Source organism: Mesoplodon mirus (assembly GCF_964341445.2).
Source record: "Mesoplodon mirus genome assembly, chromosome: 4".
NCBI lineage: Eukaryota > Metazoa > Chordata > Mammalia > Artiodactyla > Ziphiidae > Mesoplodon > Mesoplodon mirus.
Window position 1 is genome coordinate 177,235,523 of NC_138979.1, and position 23,919 is coordinate 177,259,441.

General features: G+C 51.4%; 2 protein-coding genes across 3 annotated transcripts in view; one reads left to right on the top strand and one right to left on the bottom strand.

Moving 5' to 3' along the window:
* RIN3 (Ras and Rab interactor 3) overlaps positions 1-2,200 on the top strand; it is a 123,840-nt gene extending 121,640 nt beyond the window's left edge. For both annotated transcript variants that reach the window (XM_082619530.1, XM_082619529.1), the window contains one exon: positions 1,051-2,200. In XM_082619530.1, coding sequence (XP_082475656.1) covers positions 1,051-1,371 — 321 coding nt within the window. In that variant the 3' untranslated portion in view covers positions 1,372-2,200. The remainder of the gene's footprint in view (positions 1-1,050) is intronic.
* An 8,681-nt stretch (positions 2,201-10,881) lies between these two features.
* LGMN (legumain) overlaps positions 10,882-23,919 on the bottom strand; it is a 37,281-nt gene continuing 24,243 nt past the window's right edge. The window contains exons 5-14 of the mRNA XM_082619532.1: positions 22,633-22,718; positions 21,364-21,439; positions 20,666-20,728; positions 19,802-19,868; positions 18,820-18,938; positions 18,644-18,733; positions 16,703-16,903; positions 14,464-14,634; positions 11,709-11,776; positions 10,882-11,441 (exon numbers count right to left, since the gene is read on the bottom strand). Coding sequence (XP_082475658.1) covers positions 11,399-11,441; positions 11,709-11,776; positions 14,464-14,634; positions 16,703-16,903; positions 18,644-18,733; positions 18,820-18,938; positions 19,802-19,868; positions 20,666-20,728; positions 21,364-21,439; positions 22,633-22,718 — 984 coding nt within the window. The 3' untranslated portion in view covers positions 10,882-11,398. The remainder of the gene's footprint in view (positions 11,442-11,708; positions 11,777-14,463; positions 14,635-16,702; positions 16,904-18,643; positions 18,734-18,819; positions 18,939-19,801; positions 19,869-20,665; positions 20,729-21,363; positions 21,440-22,632; positions 22,719-23,919) is intronic.

Below are 23,919 nucleotides of genomic sequence, written 5' to 3' on the forward strand. Positions count from 1 at the left end.
GAAGGGGTCATCGCCCTCATATTCCTCCTCCTCCTCATCAGGAGACGGCTGTGCTGTCACCATCCTTCCACAAGGGGGCAACCCTGCACACACCACTTCCTACCCGTCCTCTGGATCCTTGGGGGAAGGGGGACTCTTCCAGGCTCTGAGCTAGTTTTATGTGCTTCCTCACAGCCACGGAGTAAGGACTGGTTTTATCCCCGGTTGACAGTTGAGGAAATGGAGGCTCAGAGAGGTGTAGGTCACGCAGGGGGAGCAGATTCAAAGCCAGGCAGGGACTCCTTCCACCATCTCTGGTGGAGGAAGGTGTGAGTGTGCTGTTCTGTGCGAATGCTCCCATCCCCAGCCTCGCAGGCATCGCCTCACCCTTGCCCACGTAGCTTATGAGTTGCAGCTCCTCCACCTGTCCTGAAGCCCCCATCCTTCAGGCCCAGCTCCCCAGTCCCTTTCCCCTAAGTCTTCTCCCCCGCCCTTCCCTGCCTGCCTGCTCCCCCTCGGAACACCACGCTTCTCACCCCCAGGCTCTTCCAGCCCTAAGGCCTGAACTGTTAAACCTGCTTTAGCTGCCTCAGCTGAGCCATGGATGCTGGGGGTGGGTCTGAACCTCTGGTTTTATTTATGCTGCCCTGCGTGCCCAGCATAGCGCCTGGGACGAAGAGGGGCTCAGGGAGGAAGAGATGAGAAAGTGAGTGACAGATGAATAAATGATGGCGAGCCCGTGGACTGGCCACTAGGGGGCGGGCGCTCTCACTCATTGCCGAGACTGCAAGTCAACCCACTGACCTGGAACGGTCGGCCCCATCGAGAGCTGAGGCTCAGAGAGGGAAGGCCCTTGCCTGAGATCACACAGCAGGGTCAGCTGCAGGTGCCCCGACTGCCTGCCTCACGACCCTTCCTGCCATCCATCCGCTCTCTACAGAGAGGACAAAGGACTTGCTCAAGACCACGCAGCTCCTCACTCCTGTCCGAGCTCCCAGCATCGGGACGGGGGTGACCCGACGCCGGCCTGGTCCCGCCGGTGACCCACGCCCCCTGCATCTCGCCCCGTAGGACTTCATCTGCGTGTCGTACCTGGAGCCCGAGCAGCAGTCGCGGACGCTGGCATCGCGGGCGGACACGCTGGCCGAGGCTCTGTGCGCTCAGTGCGCGGAGAAGTTCGAGGTGGTGCAGCCCCAGGACCACCGGCTCTTCGTGCTGGTGGACGGGCGCTGCTTCCAGCTGGCCGACGAGGCGCTGCCGCACCGCATCAAGGGCTACCTGCTGCGGAGCGAGCCCAAGCGCGACTTCCACTTCGTGTACCGGCCCCTGGACGGCGGCGGGGGCAGCGGGGGCCCGCCCTGCCTCGTGGTGCGGGAGCCCAACTTCCTGTGAGCCCGGGGCTGCAGCCCCTCCAAAGGCAGTGTTCACCCAGGCGGAGAAGCCGTCAGAAGACCCGGCCCGCGCCCTCCCCCCACACACTCACACTCAGCCACACCCACACACGCACGCACACACTCTCCCAGCAGGGATGCCCACACGTCACACGTGCTCGCAACCCACTGAGCGCGCGTAGACCAACGTGGCACTTAGGCAACGTGCTCAGTGGCCCCCAGCGTGCTTCCTGAAGGAGAGTCATAGCCCCCTAGAGGCCACGTTCTTCATTAGGCAGAAAGGGAAACGGGCTCAGAGAGAGAAGGGACTCTCCAGCCCCCTGAAGCAGAGTCCAAGCCCGGCCCCTGTTCACACACAGCCCCTCAGGCCAGCCCCTCTGCCTCTGCCCCCCCATGCCCACCCCATCCTCAGTCTTTCCAGGGGAGGGCTTCCCATTTCCCCAGGACTGTCCTCAGGAGGAGTGGCCTGGCCCCAGCTGCTCCCACGCCCCTCTTGCCGCAGGATGGAGCTGGGATGCTCTGGACACTCCCAGCATCTCAGGAGCATCTCAGGGTGTGTGAGCAGACAGCCCTCCCCCAATCCCTGCATAAGAGCCTGCGCTCGGCTCTCAGCACCCACAGCCCCGCCGCAGCTCCCAAGCCCCTCCAGGAGCAGCCAGATGTGCGCTGGGACCTCCAAGTGAAGCCAGCTCCATGGCTACGTGGGTGAGCACAGCCTCGGCCACGGGGGACATTGACAGGGCCGTTGCCTTGGGGGGCACCCCAGGGCTGTGGCACCTGTGGCAAGAGGCACCGTGTGGGGAGTGTTTAATAAAAGCCCTTTTTGAAAAGGCGTCTCCTTCTCTCGGGCTAGAGCTCTGCTCAGCCAGCCAGGCCCCCCATTAACAGCCTAATCCCCCTCCCAGGTGGAGTACAGAAGACCACCTCCTTTCCACCGAGGGCCCTATGTTTTTTTTTGTCGTTGTTGTTTTGTTTGTTTGTTTTTGCGGTACGCGGGCCTCTCACTGCTGTGGCCTCTCCCGTTGTGGAGCACAGGCTCCGGACGCGCAGGCTCAGCGGCCATGGCTCACGGGCCCAGCCGCTCCACGGCATGTGGGATCTTCCCGGACCGGGGTACGAACCCGTGTCCCCTGCATCGGCAGGCGGACTCCCGACCACTGCGCCACCAGGGAAGCCCGAGGGCCCTATGTTTTGACAGAATCGGCAGCATGCTCTCAGCCCCCCGGGCCCTGGCCCCTGTCTGCCCCTCAGCCTGGTCATCTCCTGTCTCCTCCCACCCACGGTTCCCTCCCATCATTCCTGCCTCTGCCTCCTAGCCCAGGAATACCGTTCCATATAGCCTTTGCGTGGTCGAACTCTCTTTATCCTTCAAAGCCCGTCTCCTCCCCCTGGAGGAAGTCAGCCTCCTCTGACTTCCTAGGCTGGCCAGATAGTCCTTGTCTATGTCCCCCAGCCCCCTCGGATCATCTCTCTCACAAGAGATAGCTCATCAAATTGCATTTGTCTGTTGATATTTCTGCTTTCTCCACCAAATTTGGACCCTTCATGTCTGCGTCCCCAGCATTGATTAAAATATGTGTTTGCTGAGTGCCTGTTAAATGTCAGCACTCTTCTAGGCCCTGGGAAACAGCAGAGAACAAAACAGACGAAGCTCACGTGGAGCCCCAGTGTGAACAGCAGTGAGCGGTGTGCCCAGGGCAGGTCGGCTAGACTCACCTGGATTATACCCCTGGGCAGCAACCAGCTCGTTCAGCCAGTCAACAAACATCTGTCAAACTCTGGCTCCAGGCCAGCCCTGTGTGAGAGGCAGGGATTGCTCCAGGATGCAGCCAGCCAGCCCTGGAGGACTTTCCAGGCCGGGGCTCGGTATAACAGACATGACAAAACAGGCAAACAGCTTCTGATCTGAGGCTACCCTCAGATCACAAGCTGAGGGTAGCTGGCTCTGATCCCAGGTTGCCCTTTCCTTCCCCATCCCCCTACCCACCAACCACTGCAGACACTGTTGCCTTCCTGAGCTTCCAATGCTCCCTGCAGCCCTGAGCTGAGCTGGTCATACAGCCTCGTGCCCACAGCTGTACGGCAAAGTGCCCACCGCCTCCCACTAGGACTGAGGCTGGTGGGGAACGTCAGAGGCGGGTCCATTTACCCAAGCACCCTCTTGGCCACGTGGGGCCCAAACTTGGGGTGGGGTTGGAGTTCGGAGGGTGGATCGGACACCAGCCCAGCCCTGGGAGTCTTCTGTCCAGCCAGTGAGCTGGAGCGGGGACCACTGTAAGAACACTGTGTGTGTGTGTGTACATGCTTGTATGTGCACAAGCATATGTGCCAGGCCCACCGTCCTGGGGCCTCTCCCATCAGAAGAGGCCAGAGAGCAGGAGGGGTGGGGGTACCTGGACCCCTGTCTTCTGGATGCCTTCTCCCCCCGGGGAGGTGCGGGGGCCCGATTCAGGGCACAGAAACACCCTCGCATGTACTGAGCCCTCACGGGGGTGCCTGGCGCTGGTCAGTGGCTGCCCTGTGTGATTTTATTTAATCCACACACCAGCCCCTTGTGGGAGGCATTTATGGATGAGGACGCGGAGGCTCAAAGGAAGGTGGAGAATTAGTTAGTCTACTTGGGCGGCCTTGACAAAATACCACTGATGGGGCAGCTTAGACAACAGACATTTATTTTCTCACGGTTCTGGAGGCTGGAAGTCGCAGATCAGGGCTGGTTTCTCCTTGGCTTGCAGACGGCTGCCTTCCCACTGAGTCCTCACACAGCCTTTTCTCTGGGCCTGAGCAGCCCTGGTCTCCTCCTCTTCTGAGAACACAGGTCCTATTGGATTAGGGCGCAGCCATATGACCCCATGCTACCTTAATTAACCCTTTAAGGCCCTGTCTGCAAACACAGTCACATTCTGAGATGCTAGAGGTTAGGGCTTCAACACATGAACTTGGAGGGACCACAACTTGGCCCATAACAAGGGATGACTTGCCCAAGGTCACACAGCTGGTTAGAGGCCAAAGTGAGGTTTGAACTCAGGGCTAACCTACCCCCAAATTCAGGGCTCTCTTTTCTACCCGGTGCAGCATCCCAAGTGACCTGTTGGTAGAAAGCCAAAGTCAGATGAGCCTCGCCCGCCAGGCCCGCTCTGGGTGAACTTGCCTGAGGCCATGGTGAGCATCGCAGGGCTGACCTGATCCAGAGGCCCAAGATGCAAGTGAAGCGGCCTGGTTTCTCCACAGGCCCCGAGCAGGGGGTCATTGTGTCCAAGGGTGATGGGGCCACAGGCTGGGACGTAGGACAGGGGCTCGGCCATGTGTCCTCCCTAGCGTTTGTCCCCTCACCCCTTGGCCGGCTGGCTCCCTCCTTCCCTCTGCTTTTACTGGCCCCCTCCAGTCCCTGAGGCTGAGACTGGAGCCAGCGGTGCTGGGAGAAGCTACGAGGGCTTCTGCAGAGACCAGGGCATGCCCAGGCCCTGCTGCTCCTCCGTCCCCAGGGCCTACCAGTGACAGCTGGGTGCAAAGCCCTGCCCATCGTGAGAAGTCCCAAACTGCCCCTGCAGACACCTGGCCCACGATGGCCTCACAACACCTTAATGTGTTGAATCCAGGTCTCCCTAGTATGAGCAAGTTTCTGCTGGGGGACAAGGGACGGGCCTGCAAGGGAGGTGGGCAGAGAAGAGCAGAGGCTCTGAGTGGGAGGAGGGACAGAGGGAGGAGGGGAGGGTCCTCTGGGTGCAGTGGAGACGCCTCCCTCCCCCAGCCACAGACCAGCCTGTCATCCCCACTTGGCGGCTGAGGCTGTATCTGGGAGGCACGGCACCCGTCTGCAGACGCGGTTGCAGATGCAGTCGTTATGTGTGCACTCAGCTGGCGGGAATCCAGGAGCTGGCCACCTCCTGCTCTGCAGGGTTATCTGGGGCGGGGAAGCGGGGGAGCAGCTGGGGCAGGAACTGGGTCCTTCCTTCGCAGGAAGGTCACGCGGGGCAGGGCTTCGGGGAGAAAAGCACTGATTCACAGTGGCTGTGGCTTTTCCTCTTCCCCAGCTGTCAGCTATTTGCTGGAAGACAGCGGTTTCCCAGGAATGCCCTCCAGGAAACCTCTTTGCTGCTGACGCAGCCCTCAACCAAAAGGGAACTCTGAAATCTGGCTTCATAGTCGAGAAACTTCTCAGCTGGAAGGTGGGAAGAACCTCCACTTGTAGTCAGGAGACCTGGCTCCAGGCCAGCTGCGAGCCCTCGGCAAGATGCTCAACATCTTTGTGCCTCAGTGTCCCCATTCTTAAGAATGCTTATGCCCAGATCTCCCAGGCTTGTCGCAGGGATCAGACAAGCTCCCGGGTTGGGGCAAGCGAAGCCTTAGATCTTTCAGAAAAGGGAAATAAATTCAGAGCTAGTACATGAGGGCAGGGAAGTTGTTCACGGCCAAGGTTGCACAGCTGAGGGGACACGTGGGGTTGAAATCCAGTCTGGGCTCCACTTGTCACCCTGGCACAGGACTGTGTCCACCCAGAGAAAGGGACACCTTTTCCACATGATGGCATTAAATGGTCTATAGGGAGTCCAGGTGAACTCAAGCCTGGGGGCTACCGAGCCATGCACATATTTTCTGTTTAATGTGAGCAGTGTGGTGACAACAGTCAGCATGGGATATGACGGGGTCCTGAGGGAGGGGAGGGCATGTAACCCACCTGGAGGAAGCAGAGGGCTTCCCTGCAGACAGGGATGCCTGAGCTCGGTCTTGAAGGATAAAGGGTTGGCCAAAGCAGAAGGGAACTGAAGAACTCCTGAAGATTGCTGGAATTCTCCATGGATCTCTTGCATGTCTGGTGAAGACTCACTGACAGCTTTTATTCCAGACTATCTTCTCTTTTTCTTCTTTTTTTTAATTTTAAAAATTTACTTATTTATTTATTTTTGGCTGCATTGGGTCTCTGTTGCTGCACGTGGGCTTTTTCTCTAGTTGTGGCGAGCGGGGGTTACTCTTCGTTGTGGTGCGTGGACTTTTCATCGCAGTGGGTTCTCTTGTGGAGCAAGGGCTCTAGGCTCTGTAGTTGTGGCACACAGGCTCGGTAGTTGTGGCACATGGGCTTAGTTGCTCTGCAGCACGTGAGATCTTCCTGGACCAGGGCTCGAACCCATGTCCCCTGCATTGGCAGGCGGATTCTTAACCACTGCGCCACCAGGGAAGCCCAAGACTATCTTCTTAAGAGTATTTGACTAGCCTTGGAGGATAAAGAGAATTTCTCCCTTCTGGGAAGAGGGCAGATTTTTTTTTCCTGACCAAGATGATAAAATAATGTCTCTCAATTTGGAAGCGAGTATCTCCCCGCAGGGTAAAAGTGGGACAGGTCTGCTCACAGCATTCTTCCTCAGCCTGATCCAGACCCACTGTGTGCATAGCCTCTACCAGGCCCCACCTCCGCATCCCCCTCAGGGCACTCGGCAGACAAGAGGGGTCGAAGCAAATATGAAGCACGTGCGCCTGGTTGCCAGGGGTAATGAAGTCCCTTGTCATGGCCCCAGGAGTCTCCTGACAGCACCTGTGAAACTGTGGCAGGTGACCTTGTTAACGTAAAAGTGGGGTAAAATCTCTGGCTCTGGACAGTTTCTGACAAGGAAGGTGAAAGAAAGTGAAAAATCGCAGAAAAATGAAATAGGAGTGTGCTGTATGCAGGGTCACCAGTCATTTCCAGATTGCTTGTACATAAAGCCTGAGGCAAAGAGTAGTGGAAGGTGAGGATGAGGGGCAGCTGGCCAGGCCCTTGAATAGCCCCGTCTGGCAGCACAGGGAGTCTGGAAATTCTCCACCCATGTAGAACAGAACTGGAGGGGGCCAGCCTGGAGGCAGGAGCAGTGAGCACTCCTAGGAGTCAGACTGTTGTCATGAAAAGAAACCAGCTTTTCCTGGAGAAATAGCTGATCTCAGCTTTGGGACAGGAAATGTAGAATGAAACATCTTGATACACCAGTTACGAAGGAAGCTATGGAAATTTCCTAGGGTCATGTCAAAAGGGCTTGGGAGGGCTTCCCTGGTGGTGCAGTGGTTGAGAGTCCGCCTGCCGATGCAGGGGACAAGGGTTTGTGCCCCGGTCCGGGAGGATCCCACATGCCGCGGAGGGGCTGGGCCCGTGAGCCATGGCCGCTGAGCCTGCGCGTCCGGAGCCTGTGCTCCACAATGGGAGAGGCTGCAGCAGTGAGAGGCCTGCGTACCCACCCCCCCGCCACCAAAAACAGGGCTTGGGAGCCCACCTTTAAGATTCCATCAGCCAGGGCTTCCCTGGTGGCGCAGTGGTTGAGAGTCCGCCTGCCGATGCAGGGGATGCGGGTTCGTGCCCCGGTCCGGGAAGATCCCACATGCCGCGGAGCGGCTGGGCCCGTGAGCCATGGCCGCTGAGCCTGTGCGTCCGGAGCCTGTGCTCCGCAACGGGAGAGGCCACAACAGTGAGAGGCCCGCATACCGCAAAAAAAAAAAAAAAAAAAAAAAAAAAAAAAAGATTCCATCAGCCAAAAATGAACAATTTGAGCCTCAGTACAGAAGTACAATGGACTGAAACCCATTAGACACGTCTAAGTCCTCTGGATACTGCTGCTGATTTGTAAGAGAGCTGGGCGTCAGAAAAACATGCTCAACAGCAGCTTGAACGTGTAATCAGCAACGTCCAGACTGAGGGACTCTACTGATCCACAGCCTGGACTCGTCAACAGAAATTGGAAGGAAAAAAAAGGATGAGGAAACCTGCAGAATAAAGACTAAAACGAGGGTCTAGGGATACACACTTGTGATAAAACCACAAAGAACCCAGGGAGAGTGGTTACTCTTTGTGGGGGGTTGGCTGGGGTGTTCTGTGACCGGGATGGAGCACAAGCACGGGCTTCCAGGGTGGCTGGTGATTTTACGTGTCCGTTTGACTAGGCCACGGTGCTTATTTAGTCAGATATTATTCTGGATGTTGTGGACTTTTTGGATGATGTTAACATTTAAATGAGTAGACTCTGAGCAAAGCAGATGACCCTCCACAATGTGGGTGGGCCCCATCCAATCAGCTGAAGGCCTTAGGAGAGCAAAGATTGACCTTCCCTGAGCAAGAAGGGATTCTGCTAGCAGGTGGCCTTTGGCCTGGACTCCTCCCCCTGGGTCTCCAGCTTGCAATTTTGGACTTACCAGGTCTCCACAATCATGTGAGCTGATTCCTTCAGATAAATGTCACTCTCTATATGTATACACATCCAACTGGTTCTGTTTCTCAGGAGAATCTTGACTAATACATCTGGTAAAGTTCTATTTCTTGACTTGGGTGGTAGTCACAAGGATGTTCATCTAATTCACTAAGCATTACACTTGTTTTGTATGGTTTTCTATATCTGTTTTTATTTTATAATGCAAAGGCAAAAAAGTATTATTTGTATATAGGTATGTAAATATGTAGAAAGGGCATTCTAATGATGAATACAAGCTGACATGTGGGATTTCTGGGGAAGTAAAGGGTTGGCCACGTTTTACTCCGAAAGTTTCTGTACTATGTACCTCTTATGACAGAACATGTCTGTACATTTTGGATATAACTAGGGAAAAAATGCTGGTCCTAGTTGTGATACACATAGAAAGGTCACCCTTATCAGAAATCTAATAGAAAATGGCTTAATACGAGGGATGGAGAGCCATGTCTGCTGGGGGCCTGTGAACCACATGAGGAGAAAGAAAAGTCAAGGCAGTGTGACTTACTTAGGAAACTGCCATTCATTTGAGAAATGAACAAGTTGCTTTTAACCTTTAGAACCATGAACATTCAAGTTACTGCACTTGTTAAATAGTTAAGTATATTTTTGTTCTACAGGGAGGACAAATAGTAAGAGAGAAGCAGGGTCACAAAGTAGTTAACAGTTCTAGAAAATAGAACAGAATTTTTACCACCTGAACGTTGAGGCTTTTTTTTTTTTTTTTTTTTTTTTGCGGTACGCAGGCCTCTCACTGCTGCGGCCTCTCCCGTTGTGGAGCACAGGCTCCGGACACGCAGGCTCAGCGGCCATGGCTCACGGGCCCAGCCGCTCCGCGGCATGTGGGATCCTCCCGGACCGGGGCACGAACCCGCGTCCCCTGCATCGGCAGGCGGACTCTCAACCACTGCGCCACCAGGGAAGCCCTTTTGTGCCACCAGGGAAGCCCCATTGAGGCCTTTTAAGAGACTCCTTTTAAATATTCTACTTGTCAGTATTTGCATTTCGTTGAACATCAGCCGGCCCTCAGGGCTGCCCATTCTTGAGCTATAGTGATACATGTTCACACACCTTACGCTTCTTGTACTTGTTACTTAAATCCCTAAAGCTCCCCCAAATCTGTAGGACAATAAGAGTTCTTTATCCTGGTCACGTGACTGGATGTATTAGGACAACCTCATGGAGAAAGGATAAACTGATTAAAAATGGGCCCATTAGAAACAAAAGTATCACCCTTGAATCTGTCACAGATATAAATAACCCTCTTTGCCAGTATCTCAACTTCCAGTCCGTACCTCCAAACTTTAAAGGCGTCAACCCCTGCTAAATAAGACAGGTTTCACTACATAAAGACAGGTGGTCACAAGTGTCGTGGTTTAGTGTTCCTTTTTTCTTTGCTCTCTAAGTCATCTAGGTATATGGCTTATTTTAAAAAAGAACGTTTCTGAAACATAATTAGCAAACCACATAATTCCATTTGATGTGTACAAGTCACTGGGTTTTATTTAGTACATTCAGAGCTTTACAACCATCATCGTGATCAGTCTCTGAACATTTTCATCAGCCCCAAAAGAATCCTCATGCCCATTAGCTGTCACTATTTCCCCATTTCCCTCTCTCCCTGGTTCCCGGCATCACTCATCCACTTTCTGTTTCTATAGATTTGCTTATTCTGGACATTAGATACAAGTCGAATCGTATAATACAGGGTCTTGTGTGACTGGCTTCTTTCCCTTGGCTAAATGCTGGAGCTGTAGCAATGCTTCATCCTTTACATGGCCGTGTAATATTCCACTACATGGAGAGACTTAGTGTTACTTTTAAATGTCTTTCACAAACCCACGGTGAGTACCACCCCGTGTGGGACACTGGGCCAAGGGAAACAAAGGCAAGGCAGGCAGCCTGTGCCCTCAGAGGAGCTTAGATAACCTCCCAGCCCCCAGGCGTGGTGTAAGGGCAAACCCCTACAAGTGCTGGAAAAGACCCAAGGAAAATGCAAATGCCGACGGACAGAGGAGAGGGGACTTTTGTGTGTGGGAGAGAAGGAAGCTGAGGAAGACAGGGCACTTTCAGATACACCTTGAGGATGGGTCAGATGGAGGGAAAGGCACTCCAGGGCACAAGGCACAGCAAGGAGCAAAGGCACAGGAGCCTGAAAAGTCCAGGCGGTCGGGAGCAGGGAGAACAAAGTGGCAGGTGGCGGTGTGGGACAGGGGAAGCTGGAAGACACAGATGGGAAGTGGACCCCACCAGGAGGGGCCAGGAGCATAGACTACAAAGTCGGGGACCTGAAATTAATACTCGGATTCAGTTATAAATCTTTATTTTTCAGACTTGTCCATTATTGACAAATAAAATACAAAAGCAATCAAAAATTATACTATTTTCTAAAAATAGTTTTTCATTTGGGGTTTATGTCCCTCTTCCATAAAATCACTGTAAAGACTTAAGAGGTTCTGACTTCAAATTCCTCAAAGACTCTTTCACTGGCTGCAGAAGCCCCAGTGAACGAGTCGCTCCTTAAAAGGCATGGGCAAAAAAACCCTCTTAGAAAGCAAATGCACCTTTCTCAGTGCAGAGATTAGCCTCCCAAATCTGTGGGTTTTTCAGAGGATCACACAGGACCTGTAGGAGCTGGGGAAGTAGGTAAAGGTGAGCAAGCCATCCTGGGGGAGGCCTGGAGTGCGGCCCGTGTGGCCCGATCACATCCCCGGGAGGGCCTGCAGCCGTGGGGGGAGCCTCCCTCTGGCCCCAGCTCTTCTGTCTCTGATCAGCACACATTCTAAGGGACGTGTTCACATTCAGAAGAGCGTCGACAGCAGTTCAGTAGTAACCAAGGCATACCTTGTTCATGGACAATTTTATTCTGTAAGAAACGGGAAGAAGAAGTTGTTGAACCCAAAGTTGGTCAACTCTAAAGAAATGAAGATGAATAGAACCCACCACGGAACATGTATGACAGACCCACCCAACCCAGCAACCCCGGGGATGCATCTGTTTTGAATTCGTCCACAGTGAGAGGCAGAAGCCGGCAGAAGCCAAGTGCCCAGGTGCAGAAGAGGACAGCAGTGCTACGTGTGTCCTTCTGCTTTCAGAAGGACACCGACCCTTTAAATGCCAGGTGCAGGGTTACCTGTCAGTCGGATAAGGGTTTTCACAAAGGTTGACCAACACGTACAAATGTCTCAAAGCATACTCGTACTGGAGGAAAACAAACCAAAAAGCATGATCAGACATCATCATTTTAGAACACGATCAGCTCCTAACGTGGGAATATGTAAAGCATCTAGACCAGTGGTTCCTGAGAATTCCCTGGCAGTCCAGTGGTTAGGACTCTGCACTTTCACTGCTGAGGGCCCAGATTCGATCCCTGGTTGGGGAGCTAAGATCCCACAAGCCGCCTGGTACAGTCAAAAAAAAAGAAAAAAAAAGTACACCAATGGTTCTTAACCTTTAGTGAGTCAGGGATCCCCTCCCACCTTTAGATTATCTGGTGAGACTTATGGACCATCTCATAAGAAAAATGCAAGAGTCATGGACCACAGTGTTCATTGCAGCTCTATTTACAATAGCCAGGAGATGGAAACAACCTACGTGTCCATCATTGGATGAATGGATAAAGAAGATGTGGCACATATATACAATGGAATATTACTCAGCCATAAAAAGAAACGAAATTGAGCTATTTGTAATGAGGTGGATGGACCTAGAGTCTGTCATACAGAGTGAAGTCAGAAAGAGAAAGACAAATACCGTATGCTAACACATATATATGGAATTTAAGGAAAAAAAATGTCATGAAGAACCTAGGGGTAAGACAGGAATAAAGACACAGACCTACTAGAGAATGGACTTGAGGATATGGGGAGGGGGAAGGGTAAGCTGGGACGAAGTGAGAGAGTGGCATGGACATATATACACTACCAAACGTAAGGTAGATAGATAGTGGGAAGCAGCCGCAGAGCACAGGGAGATCAGCTCGGTGCTTTGTGACCACCTAGAGGGGTGGGATAGGGACGGTGGGAGGGAGGGAGACGCAAGAGGGAAGAGATATGGGAACATATGTATGTGTATAACTTATTCACTTTGTTATAAAGCAGAAACTAACACACCGTTGTAAAGCAATTATACTCCAATAAAGATGTAAAAAAAAAAAATGCACATGTGCAGGGGGTTGGCAGCACCCTCAAGCCCAGGTAAGGACTCCTGGATGAGAACTCCCTGGCCCTGCTCCCCTCTGTTAGCTCGGACTCCCCCTGGCAGCCTGGATTTAGTCTGGGACACAGTGGTGAGGGAAACAGATGGTAAGTGATTGCCAAACAGATGGCAACTAAGACGGAAATAACTGGGGGTGTTTAACTTGAAAAACACTTCAAAGGAACCTGAGAACTCACAAGAGGAAGAAAGGAGAGATTCACTTTCTGTGATTCCAGCAGGCAAAAAATGTAACACCAGAGGATTAAGTATTTGTTAAATAAATGGGAATTTTAAAAATCATTAAATAAAGAGAATGCTTTGTTAAATAAATGAAAAATAAAATTAAGAGCCTCTTAATAATGGAGAGCTATCTCCCAAGTGCCCAGCACTCCATCCTCAGAAGTATCTGAGGATGTCCATGGTCTGCATGTCACAGCCCAGAGAGAACTTTCTGCAACAATGAAAATATTCTATAACGTTCTCAATTCAGTAGCCACTCACCACATGCGGCTCCTGAACACGGGAAATGTGGCTACTGAAGCTAAGGAACTGACTTTTACGTTTGGTTTCATTTTAATCCATTTATTTCTTTATTTTAAATTAATTTTTTTCTATTGGGGTAGAGTTGCTTTACAATGTTGTGCTAGTTTCCGCTGTACAGCCAAGTGAGTCAGTTACACATACACATATATCCATTCTTTTTTCAGATTCTTTTCCCATATAGGTCATTACAGAGTACTGAGTAGAGTTCCCTGGGCTATTTAGTAGGTTGTTTAGTTACCTATTCTATATATTGTAGTGTGTACATGTCAATCCTCAATCAATTTAAATTCAAGTTTAACGAGCCACGTGAGGCTAGTGACTACTGTTATCGAAAAGCATGGGTCTAAAGCAGGACTTGGCAAACTTTTCTGTCAAGGGCGAGACAATAAATATTTGAGGCTTTGTAGGCTGTGTGAACTACTCAACTCTGCTGCAGGGTGAAAGCTATGTGACTGAGTGTGGCTGTGTTTTGATAAAAGTTTATTTATAAAAACAGGCTGTGGAGGGAAAACCCAACAGGCTGTGGGCAGGAATGGGCCTGCGGGCCACAGTTTGCTAACCCCTTCCCTATAAGGAGCCAAGCATCGTGCAAGTACTGACCAGAAAGGAGGCTTTTTAGGTACCTTCCAACCCTGACATTCGACAACCTGCAGAAACTAGGTCCTTTCTTCTCCTCCATGGGCCAGGGCCTGCTTCAACAACAAATCTGGGGAAGAGGTCGGAACAGACCCAGAAGGGAGAAACCTGCGTGGCTGGTGTGAGGGGCAGGGCGGAGGGGTGGGGTTTGGCAGGGACGGCGCAGTGTGAAGAGAAGGAAGTCCCCTTCAAAGGCCAATGGAAATGGCAGTTGAATGGTCTATGACTGGTAAGCTCTCCCAGCCACTGGGACAGTTCAGAGTGTCTGGGGCCAAGATTTAGGGTCAGTGATTTTGGATGACCTTTCTCCTCTCACATCCCCACCAAAGGCCTCTGAATGAGCCTGTTGCTTCTTCTACAAGGCGGAACCTTCTACAAGGCAATGCACCTGATGTGATTCCCAGTGGACAGTACTAACTCAGGTTTGGGGCTTAAGATGCAGAGGAAGGCCAAGCTAGTTGGCCCACGGAAGGCAGGATGCAGAGGCCGGCAGCCCCAGGGTCTGGGCTTACCGTGGGGTTGTGCCAGTTGAAGCAGTGCGTGCGGAAGTGCGACACGGCTGCCTGGTAGCAGTCGTGCGCCGTGAGCGGGGCTCTCTGGGACAGGAGCCTGTCTACTTCAGCATCGGACCCTGAGATCAAGGCGACAATCTTCCGCACTGACTTCTCGATGACATTTCTGGCCTGTGAAGAAACACATCTTTTCCAAATGTACCTTACTTAACGTAGTCTCTCCTGGAACCCTGGGCCAGTTAGATGCCTCTTTCATAGAGCCTCCACCCCAGTATGTTGAAAGAGATGCCAACAGATGCTTTCCGCGGCCAAAGATGCACCCGCGAGGCTTCTGTTACAGCTAGAACCCTTCAGAAATACCCTGCCTTTTAGGGATCTTCGGGCACGATGGAAGCATTTAAATCTGAATACCTGAAGAGCAGGTATGGCCCAGGCTAAGGAAGTGGGGGGTGCGGGAGGGCACGTAGAAATTGTGCCCCAAAGTAGACTGTTGTCCCATAAGCGGTGCTGTGTTCACAGGCACCTTTGTCCGTTCTGGAAACCATCAGATGCTTAGACAGAAGGATGCAAAGGGTGGACATCATTTTCCTCCCAGATAATGAAAACCAGCGTCATTAAGGAGAAAGCTGCTTCCATGTCAACCAAAACTTTCAGTCGAGTCCCCTGACCCTCCCGCTCCCCAGCCAGGGTTTGTTCCATTCATACCCGAATGCTCCCTACCCACTGTGTGCCAGACCAGCAGGTCTCAACATGTGGTCCAGGACCACGGGGGTCCCCCAGGCTTCTTGGGGGCTCCATCATGTCCTCCCTTTCCCAACTATGTATCTGTGTAAGGTTACACTTTCTTTATATATCTCAACCAGAACAAAAGAGCCCAACAGTGAATGCAGACACAGGTACGATGACCCAGCTGTCTTCTGTAATGCCAGGCAGAAAACAGATTTGCAAAAGTGTAGTGATGTCACTCTTCTCACCCAAATTGTTTTTATGTTAGAAAACAATTCTTTTTCGTAAAAAATATATTAACCCGGGCCTCCCTGGTGGCGCAGTGGTTGAGAGTCCGCCTGCCGATGCAGGGGATACGGGTTCGTGCCCCGGTCTGGGAGGATCCCATATGCCGCGGAGCGGCTGGGCCCGTGAGCCATGGCCGCTGGGCCTGCGCGTCCGGAGCCTGTGCTCCGCAACGGGGGAGGCCACAGCAGTGAGAGGCCCGCATACCGCAAAAAGAAAAAAAAAAAAAAATTTAACCCAAAATGGGTTTATTAGGATTTCTAAGTGAGTTACTATTTTAAAAATCTCAGTGTTCATTTCTAATGCAGTAAATATTGATATAACCCACACCAACAAAAGCTCTTTGGGATCAATAATTTTAAGAATGTAAAGAGGTCTGAGAGCGAGGAAATACGAGAACTGTTATATCACACTGTGGTACAAACAACTACAACAAAAACCCCATCCTGGTTAATGTACCACGTGTAGGACGGCTAGCTGTCAGGATTATGAGATATACGACTTTAAGACAGATCATACGGATTTCTTTTTTCTTTCCTAGAAAATTCAGGCTGTATCCCAGCACATCGATCCCTGTGCTGTGCTGATGAGGGGATAGAGTCTACACAGCTGGCTTTGTTGAACAGACAGCCTTTGCTCAGCATCTCGTGAGAACACACCTGGTGGTTCTAGCCACACAGCTAGAATTCGCAAAGAAATTCGGCCAGTTGCAAACAAACCGATGAGCTGCTGAAAACAAACCCAGTCATCGTGAAAGATTGCTCAAGCATTTTACGAAGAATTTGGGGCCGTGACTATGATTTCCTAAGGCAGCAGAAATTTTTTGTGCACTGGATTTTTGTTTTTAAATATGATTAGCTACTAACTCACTAAGCAGCAAAATTAAAATGTCTTGTAAGCAACTAGGTGTAAAAGAGGAAACACCCATATGCCATGGCTTCTTGGCAGGAGACAGGCTTCCTCTCTTTGCTTCCTGCTTCCAAAGAGGTCAAGGCCAGTTTACTGATGAAGAATGAAGCTGGCCACTGCCCTGCTCACTCATGTCCACTTTACAGCGAGTACAAAGCCTGGTTTCCTTTCCCATGTACTCCCAGTGTGGCAGGAGGAGGGTGACCCCAGAGCTCTGTCACTTGGCTCCCACCAACACGGACTTATGCTCAGGAGGCAGAGACAGGACTCGCACACGCTGCCCGGCAAGGCTGGGAGCCGCAGCTTCGCCACCACTTACCTGCAGCTGCCTGTCGATCTTCTCGACAAGACGCCTGGACTCCTGCAGATCATTGGTGCTCATCAGTTTCCTTTTCATGATGGTGAGGGGCACCTCGGGGCTTGGAGTGAGGTCAAGGTGTTTGACTGGGGGCAGGGAGATGGGAGAACTAGCTTTGTGTTTCAGACCCTGAAACTGCATCAACTTCATGGCAGAGATGGACTGGGGAGGGAGGGGGAGAGGGAGCGGGCGGGGGTTGGGGGGAGAGAGAGAGAGAGAGAGAGAGAGTCAGTTTAAGTGGGAGGGGCAGATGTGCCAAACATCCCTTGGGTCCTGGAGTCCACAGCTCACCCCATGTGGTTTCAGGACCACTGAAGGGTCACAATCGCAGCCTGAAAGCACGCGCTTGGTCTTTAGCAGCGGGCGAGGCAACGCATTTGACCACCTGAAATCCACCGATGATGAACTTCGAAGCTGCTTGACATCCTCTGCAGCAGAACCGCTACCCAGTTCCGCCACGCTCGTACCAGAGTCGTTTCAGCCAGGGGTGACCCTGGGTTGTGCTCACCCCTCCACGCTCACCCGCCTGCCCCTAGTGACCAGCAGAAGGAAGGTCAGAGCATCTGTCCAGGTCAGAGCTGAGGTCTGGGTCCACTGAGATGGGCAGAGCTAAAGACACCGAGGGGCGGGGCCGACTTGGCATCAGGGCCTAACAAGCGGGCCCGACTGCCTGGCTGCGTTTGCCTGCGGGGGTCACTGCAGACTGGATCCCGATTAAGAGGGAAAGAAATGCTACAAGCAGTCACGTTCCTAAGCCAAGCGACGCTAATCTAAAAACAGTTCTAAAACAAAAAATAAAACATACGCACACGTATATAGAAACATAATGCTTAGAAGAGATCCTTCATACCTCCTCAACCAAGAGCAGACGTGGCTAATGCTGAGGAAATTGTAAAGAACAGAAAGCTCAGGGCAGAAGAGTTGTTGCTGGTCCCCTCCCTCCCTCCAATCCTTTGACCCTGCCCCCTCTGAATTACCTTTCCCTGGCCTTCTCGCTGCTCTATCTCCCCACTACCCCACCTCAAAAGCCTGGCCAAGCCCACGGCATCCTGAGTGCACTTCTCGTGGCCCGTGACTGCCCTGCTGACTCCCGGGCCCTCCAGTCCACACTCTGCCCGAGAAGTGCCGAAGGGAATAGCTGTACTGACCACTCACAAGGTCTTCTAGAAGGCCAGTGCTCACATCAAAGGAACAGAACTCAGCTGGCGAGCTCTCAGCTGGTGGCAGGCCACCTGGGGCATGATGTCTGGTCGTACAGACTACTGGAAGCCCCGCACACATCACCTCCTCTGCACATCCCGCGGGCTAGCCCCAGGGGTGGCACCTAAGGCCCAAGCCTTCAGCAGCCACCTGCTATGACCTCTGTCCGGACAGCCCTGATGGACTGACCTATTTTACCACCTAGGTCCCTTCTGAACATAGCTGGGGGGGTGGGGGGGTAGGGGCGGTAAAAGTCTTGAATCTATAGCCAAAGGGTCAAGATAACATCCTGCAACTGCAGGAAGGCTCGACCCCGGAGGATTCAGGGTGTGAGGTTCTACGGGGCAAAGCCACAAAACTCACAGGAGAAGCTTTCGAGTCAGTAACCTCTCACTGTGTGTTTCGTGCACGTGATGGACCCCCTTCTTTTTGCTCCTCAGCACCTTGTGCGCTAGGGCTTTGACCAAGGAGGAAACAGAGAGGTTTCAGAGAGGCCAGGTAGGTTGCCCAAAGTCTCACAACTTTGTGAGTTTGAACCTAAGTCTGATTCCAAAGCACAGGCGGAATCTCCAGGATGGAGCGGCCGCCTCAGCCGTTCCTCACCCAGATGGATTCCGTTTCCCTTCACCGGGAGAGAAACGTCCCCGGTAAGTCAGCCTGAGACTTGAGGCATCATCAGGACTACGAGGCTCCTCTCCTCACCTTGTTTCCATACTGCATGACGTGGCTGGTGTTGGTGTGGGACTTCACCAGCTGGTACTGCCTGTGGAGGGTCTCTTTGGTCAGATCCTCCTGCGAAAATGAAAACAGTCAAGTCCTTTGACGATCGCAGCTGACAGCTAAGCCTCAGCTGGGCAGCCGGCTCCCGGATGGCTCACCACGTCCGAGTCTTCCATCCAGTTGACACTGTACCAGTCCCCCAGGAACGTGGACCGCGCCTCATCGTAGTAACACGCATAGGACGACTCCCTGGGGTTGGCAGCAGTAGTTGCATAAACTAGAGGAATTAAAGACACATTTCAGTCGTGTTTTATTCTCGGCTGTCTGCGGATTCCACTTGAAGCTTGAGTTCCTCCTCCTTTCCTAGTGCAATCAAAGCAGGTCACCTATGATCAGCTCAGGGAGGGCAGGGAGACCTCCTTGTATCCAGCCCTGTTCACTGAGTTTCAGTAACTCATCTAAAACTAAATGTGGAAAAAGAGAAGCCAGCTGATAGACGCTTTCTGCAGCAATGAGCAAGCAGGAGTGCTTCCTAGGACATCCAGCTATTTTGGAATAGTGCTAACAGATTTGAGTAGCTCTGGAATCTTGAAGGATATGGACCTCACTTCATTTCCACAGAAAGTGAACATTTATTAAAGAAACACTTAGATGGACTGAACATATGAAATAGCTACCATTTACTACCTAGCTACCATGGGCTCAGAACTATGCTGGACAAATGTCATCACTTAAAATGTAGCTCTCCTAACAGACACTATATCTTTATCCCCATTTTACAGATGAGTAAATCTGAGGGTCCAAGAGGGTAAGTCACCTGCCCAAGACCAGAGAGCCGGAAAGCAACACATCTCAAAGGACAGAGGCCGGTCCAAAGACTGTGATTTTGGTCAGAGCACCACAGAGTTCATATCCAGAGCTTACATCCCTTCATCGCCTGACCACTAACCCTCCAGGAGTAGAAGAAGCTCAGAGCTGCCCACAGGTATCCCCCTACTTCCAAGCACTAGGCTGGCCTAGGCCTGGCTTATGTAAGACACTTGGTTCTTCCCATGGGCAGATTCAGAGAATGTCCGATTGCACCGTGTAGCCAGGTGCTCACCCAGCCCGGCTCAGAGGCCCAGTGCTCCCACTACCTACCATTGATGTTGGGGGGCAGGTGGCTCATCATGGACCCAGACTCGCAGGCTTCAATGTAGAACACCATCTGGGAGGTGAATGAGACAGGTGAACTCACCCCGCCCAGGCACAGACCTCTCGCAAATGCTACTTTGACTTTGCCCACTCTCTTGCCCTGTTTCTTAAGAGTCTTTCACTTTTGCTTTTGGGAGACATCTCTGCTGTAAGAAGCAGAGGCTACAGAAGCTGTTGTCATACAAACCAGAAGCACCCAAATTTATGCATGGCTAATAGAATAAAATGATCTATTAGCTGAAATAACGCAGAAAAATATGGAGCCACAGATGATGCTAAGGAAAACGGATCTGCCATCCAACGCAGGGAGCAGTTTCCAAGAGCAAAACACGTTACTAACACATACACGTCTGAGCTACACAGGTTCCATACAGGGTGCAAAAGGGGCCAGAGAGGGCCAAAGGGAACATAAGAAGGTGGTATTTTCCTCCCCAGCTGCCCCAGATTGGTGACAGCCCTAGAAACAGTAGTCCTCAAAGTGTGGTCCCTAGACCAGGAGCATCAGCATCACCTGAAAACTCAGAAAGGCGAACCCTCAGGCCTCTCCCCAGAACAACTGAGCCAAATTCTGGGGCTGGGGCCCACACTGTACTTTAACAAGATCGCCAGTGATTCTGATCTAACAGCTGAAGCTGTAGAATCACAGAAAGTTAATCCTGGGAGACCAGAGGTCAAGACTGATTGAAAGGACACCCTTTCCAAAAAACACAGCCCATCCAGAGTTAGGAGGCCTGTCGAAGAACCATGGGCTTTGCTTCCACTGCATCCCTCACATTCCTCCCCCAAGGCCACCCCAAGCACTGACATTACCTTTTGGTACATCTTGTGTTTGTGCATGTAATGGATGGTCTCATTCAGGTCCTTGACGTGAAGCTGAAAGGTAAGAATATGGACATTCAGACCAAACACATCAAGAGAAACCATTTGCTGGATAACCCACTAATCAAGTCTTAATGATGCTTTATAAATTCTTATTTAGAAATCCTGAGAGATAATCGTGGTGAACAGCATTATCCGAGAACATCATCGAGGGCTTTAATCACATAATAAACAGGGGAAGCAGATGTGCTTCCTCATCACTTTGTCCCGAGCATTCAGGGACTATGTTCTATGACTGTGTCCAGTGTACTGCACCCAAGTTCAGGGACAGAGACTCATACTGTGATGTCAGGAGACACACAGGGAAAACCTGCCGGAAGAGATGCCTCTGGATAGATTTCAAGCTGCTAAATGTGACCTCACCCTCAGCAGCCACATACAAACCTACGCTGTAGGATGTTAGAGACACACGTCACAGGTGGCCTGCCAACACTGAGGTTTTGTTTCCCATTCTCCCAGCTTGTTTTTTTTTTTTTTTTTTTTTTTTTTTTGGCCATACCACATGGCTTGTGGGTCCCCCGACCAGGAATTGAACCCGGGCCCTCGGCAGTGACAGTGTGGAGTCCTAACCACTGGACCGCCAGGGAGTTCCCACCCAGCTTGTCTTTAAAACATTAAGAAAAACTCACATCGTCGTTAGGAAACACCAGTATTCCAGTGGCTCCGTGGTCAGTGAAGTAAACGAACACGTGGTCCCGGGGGCCACTGCCAAGAGACACGCACACGAGCATGAGAGTCCAAGTGGACCATTTCTTATTTCTACTTCCATTTCTCTGAAAAGCCACCCCAATCAAAAAACTCAGGAGAGGTCTGAGGATTACAGTCTCCCCACCAGGTGGGAGGAGGAGCCCAGGAGCCCGCCGTCCAGCCTGTTCCCTCTGCTCCCACTGGGTGCCCTTCTGAACCACGAGGCGCGTCCCAGAGCCTGGAGGGTCTCAATCACGGCCGGGAGGGTGCTCAGCAGACAGCCCAGGGTGATCTGGATAGCAAGGCCTCTGGCAACAGGGCCTCATCCCGGGCGGCCATGCTGTGCCACCAGATCTCTCCGAAACGAGTAAGGGGGCCAGGACACACCGCCAAGCACGGTCCTGCAGCTCCGACTGCCCCTCCGGGCCCCTCGGCCTGCACGCGGCCTGGGACGCCCACCTGCACCCCCTCATCAGGCTTCCACTCAGAGGGCCCTGCTTCAAGGTTGCAGAGATGCAGCAACTCACTCGGAGGCAGTTTGGTTCATCCCGCGCGGATGTCCGTCTCTGCTCTAACTCACACGAGCTACTTGTGCCCAGGTCTCCCCTTGGGCATAAGGGAAACAGCACCATTTGCCAGGTACCTGAGACTCTCTGAAGTCATGCTCCTAAGGTCCCTGACGTCATGTCAAAATGCTGCATAAAGAGATGCTAAACAAGACATCTCTAACCCACAGCCATCAGGGTAAGCAATGGGATGAGTTTTCTCCCATACGGAGGTTTGCTCTGAACTTACAAATGTCCTCCTCCCACTGGGCTGACCCGCCATCAGAGCACAGGGTCGGCAGGAGGCGGGGCAGGGGCCCTACAACCTGATTGGCCACAGAGCCTCACGCCTGTCTTGGCGTGTTCCACTGGTAGTGGAACCGACCAGCACTAGGATCCACAGACAACAAAACACAGCGGGTTTAAGTGATAGGGAACATTTCACTAAGGCTAACCAGGGACCCTGGATCACAGGGTTAATTCGTTACAGAAATAGGCTGCCAAAAGAAGCCACCAGGTCTGTGCAGCCTGTCAGGGCAAAGGTCCCCACGCTGCCATCTCTCACAGGTAAATAGTCCGGGAACAAAGGGCAAGGCCTGTTTGAATTCTCAGTTCTGGGGTACCACGTCATTCAGAAAAGTGTGACAGCCATAAAACAGACATTACCTCTTCAAGACCTTTCCAGATCCTTTGCCCTTCACTGCCTCTGCATCACCTCTCAACACAGCAAGGAAATTTTGCGGGGTGACATCCTACAAAGAATTGGGAGTTGAAATCAGACGCAGCTGTCACTCCAAATCAGTGCGTTGGCTGAGTCTGTCGCAGAGGGCCCAGGCCACCGTCCACATACCTCCAAGGCTTAAGGTTTAAGGGCAAACACTTTGCAACCAAGAAAGATCCAGTGTTTCCTGGGCATGTGCATGACCTCGTCTCAAGTATCATCTTGTCTTTGGCTGATGCCAACTCAGCAAGCCTGCCATTCCTTCTTGACCATTATAAAGTTCATGTGGAGAAACCCAAAGATGTCGGTAGGTAGGGGCAAAGAGCAGAGGAAGAGCACACCGCCTCAGAGAGACAGCAAAGCAGGCGGCAGAAACATCAGCGCCGACCTTTGCAACCAGCTTGCCTCCTAAAAGGCCAGTTCCCAAGGACACTCAAAGTCCTTAAAGGGGATTTTGTAAAATGGATATGCAATCGTTAAAAACTGTAATACAGAAAAGCACAAGGAAAAAAAGACATCAAAATTCCCACCACCTAAATTCCAAATGTTTCCCTATATAACTATATAGAAACAATTTTATAAAAATGGAATCATCTATATGACATGTATGATGTGTCTGATTTAAATGTTCTTGAATTTAAAAGAGAAAAATAAAACTGAAAGAACTGCTAAACTTCAGACATTTCTCTGTCACAAGGAATATTAGTTTCGATCCCTCTAACATCACGAGAAAGAGACTATGAAATCCATGAGGCTGAAGTCATAATGGTGTTTTTAGAAATGTGTCAATGTGTACAGCCTCAATCAACTGGGAAGCATGTAATGTTCTAGAAGTTATATACTATCATAATTAATGAAAAACTATCTTACAAAATTTAGAGATATATTTTGTACTAGGGCTGATGCTGAGAAAATTGATTTTCAGAAAAGGGCACAGATAATCTATAATCAGATCACTGGCAATATCCTAAGAAAATCAGGTATTATGGAAGGAAATCTATTATGAGGCTTAAAGTACAATAAGATTAGAAGCTAAAGATCAGTAGACTACAACTAACGTTCTTTTTTTTCCCTCTGCTTTCTTTCAAAATTCTCAGAAATTACACCTCAAGCACAAATCTTAATACAAACACGAAACATTAACCAGGAATCAGTCTAATGAGGTTCTGATTCCAGAAGTACAAGAAAGAGGGAAAAATCATCACTGAAATGAAACAGACGCCGCTGGCTCC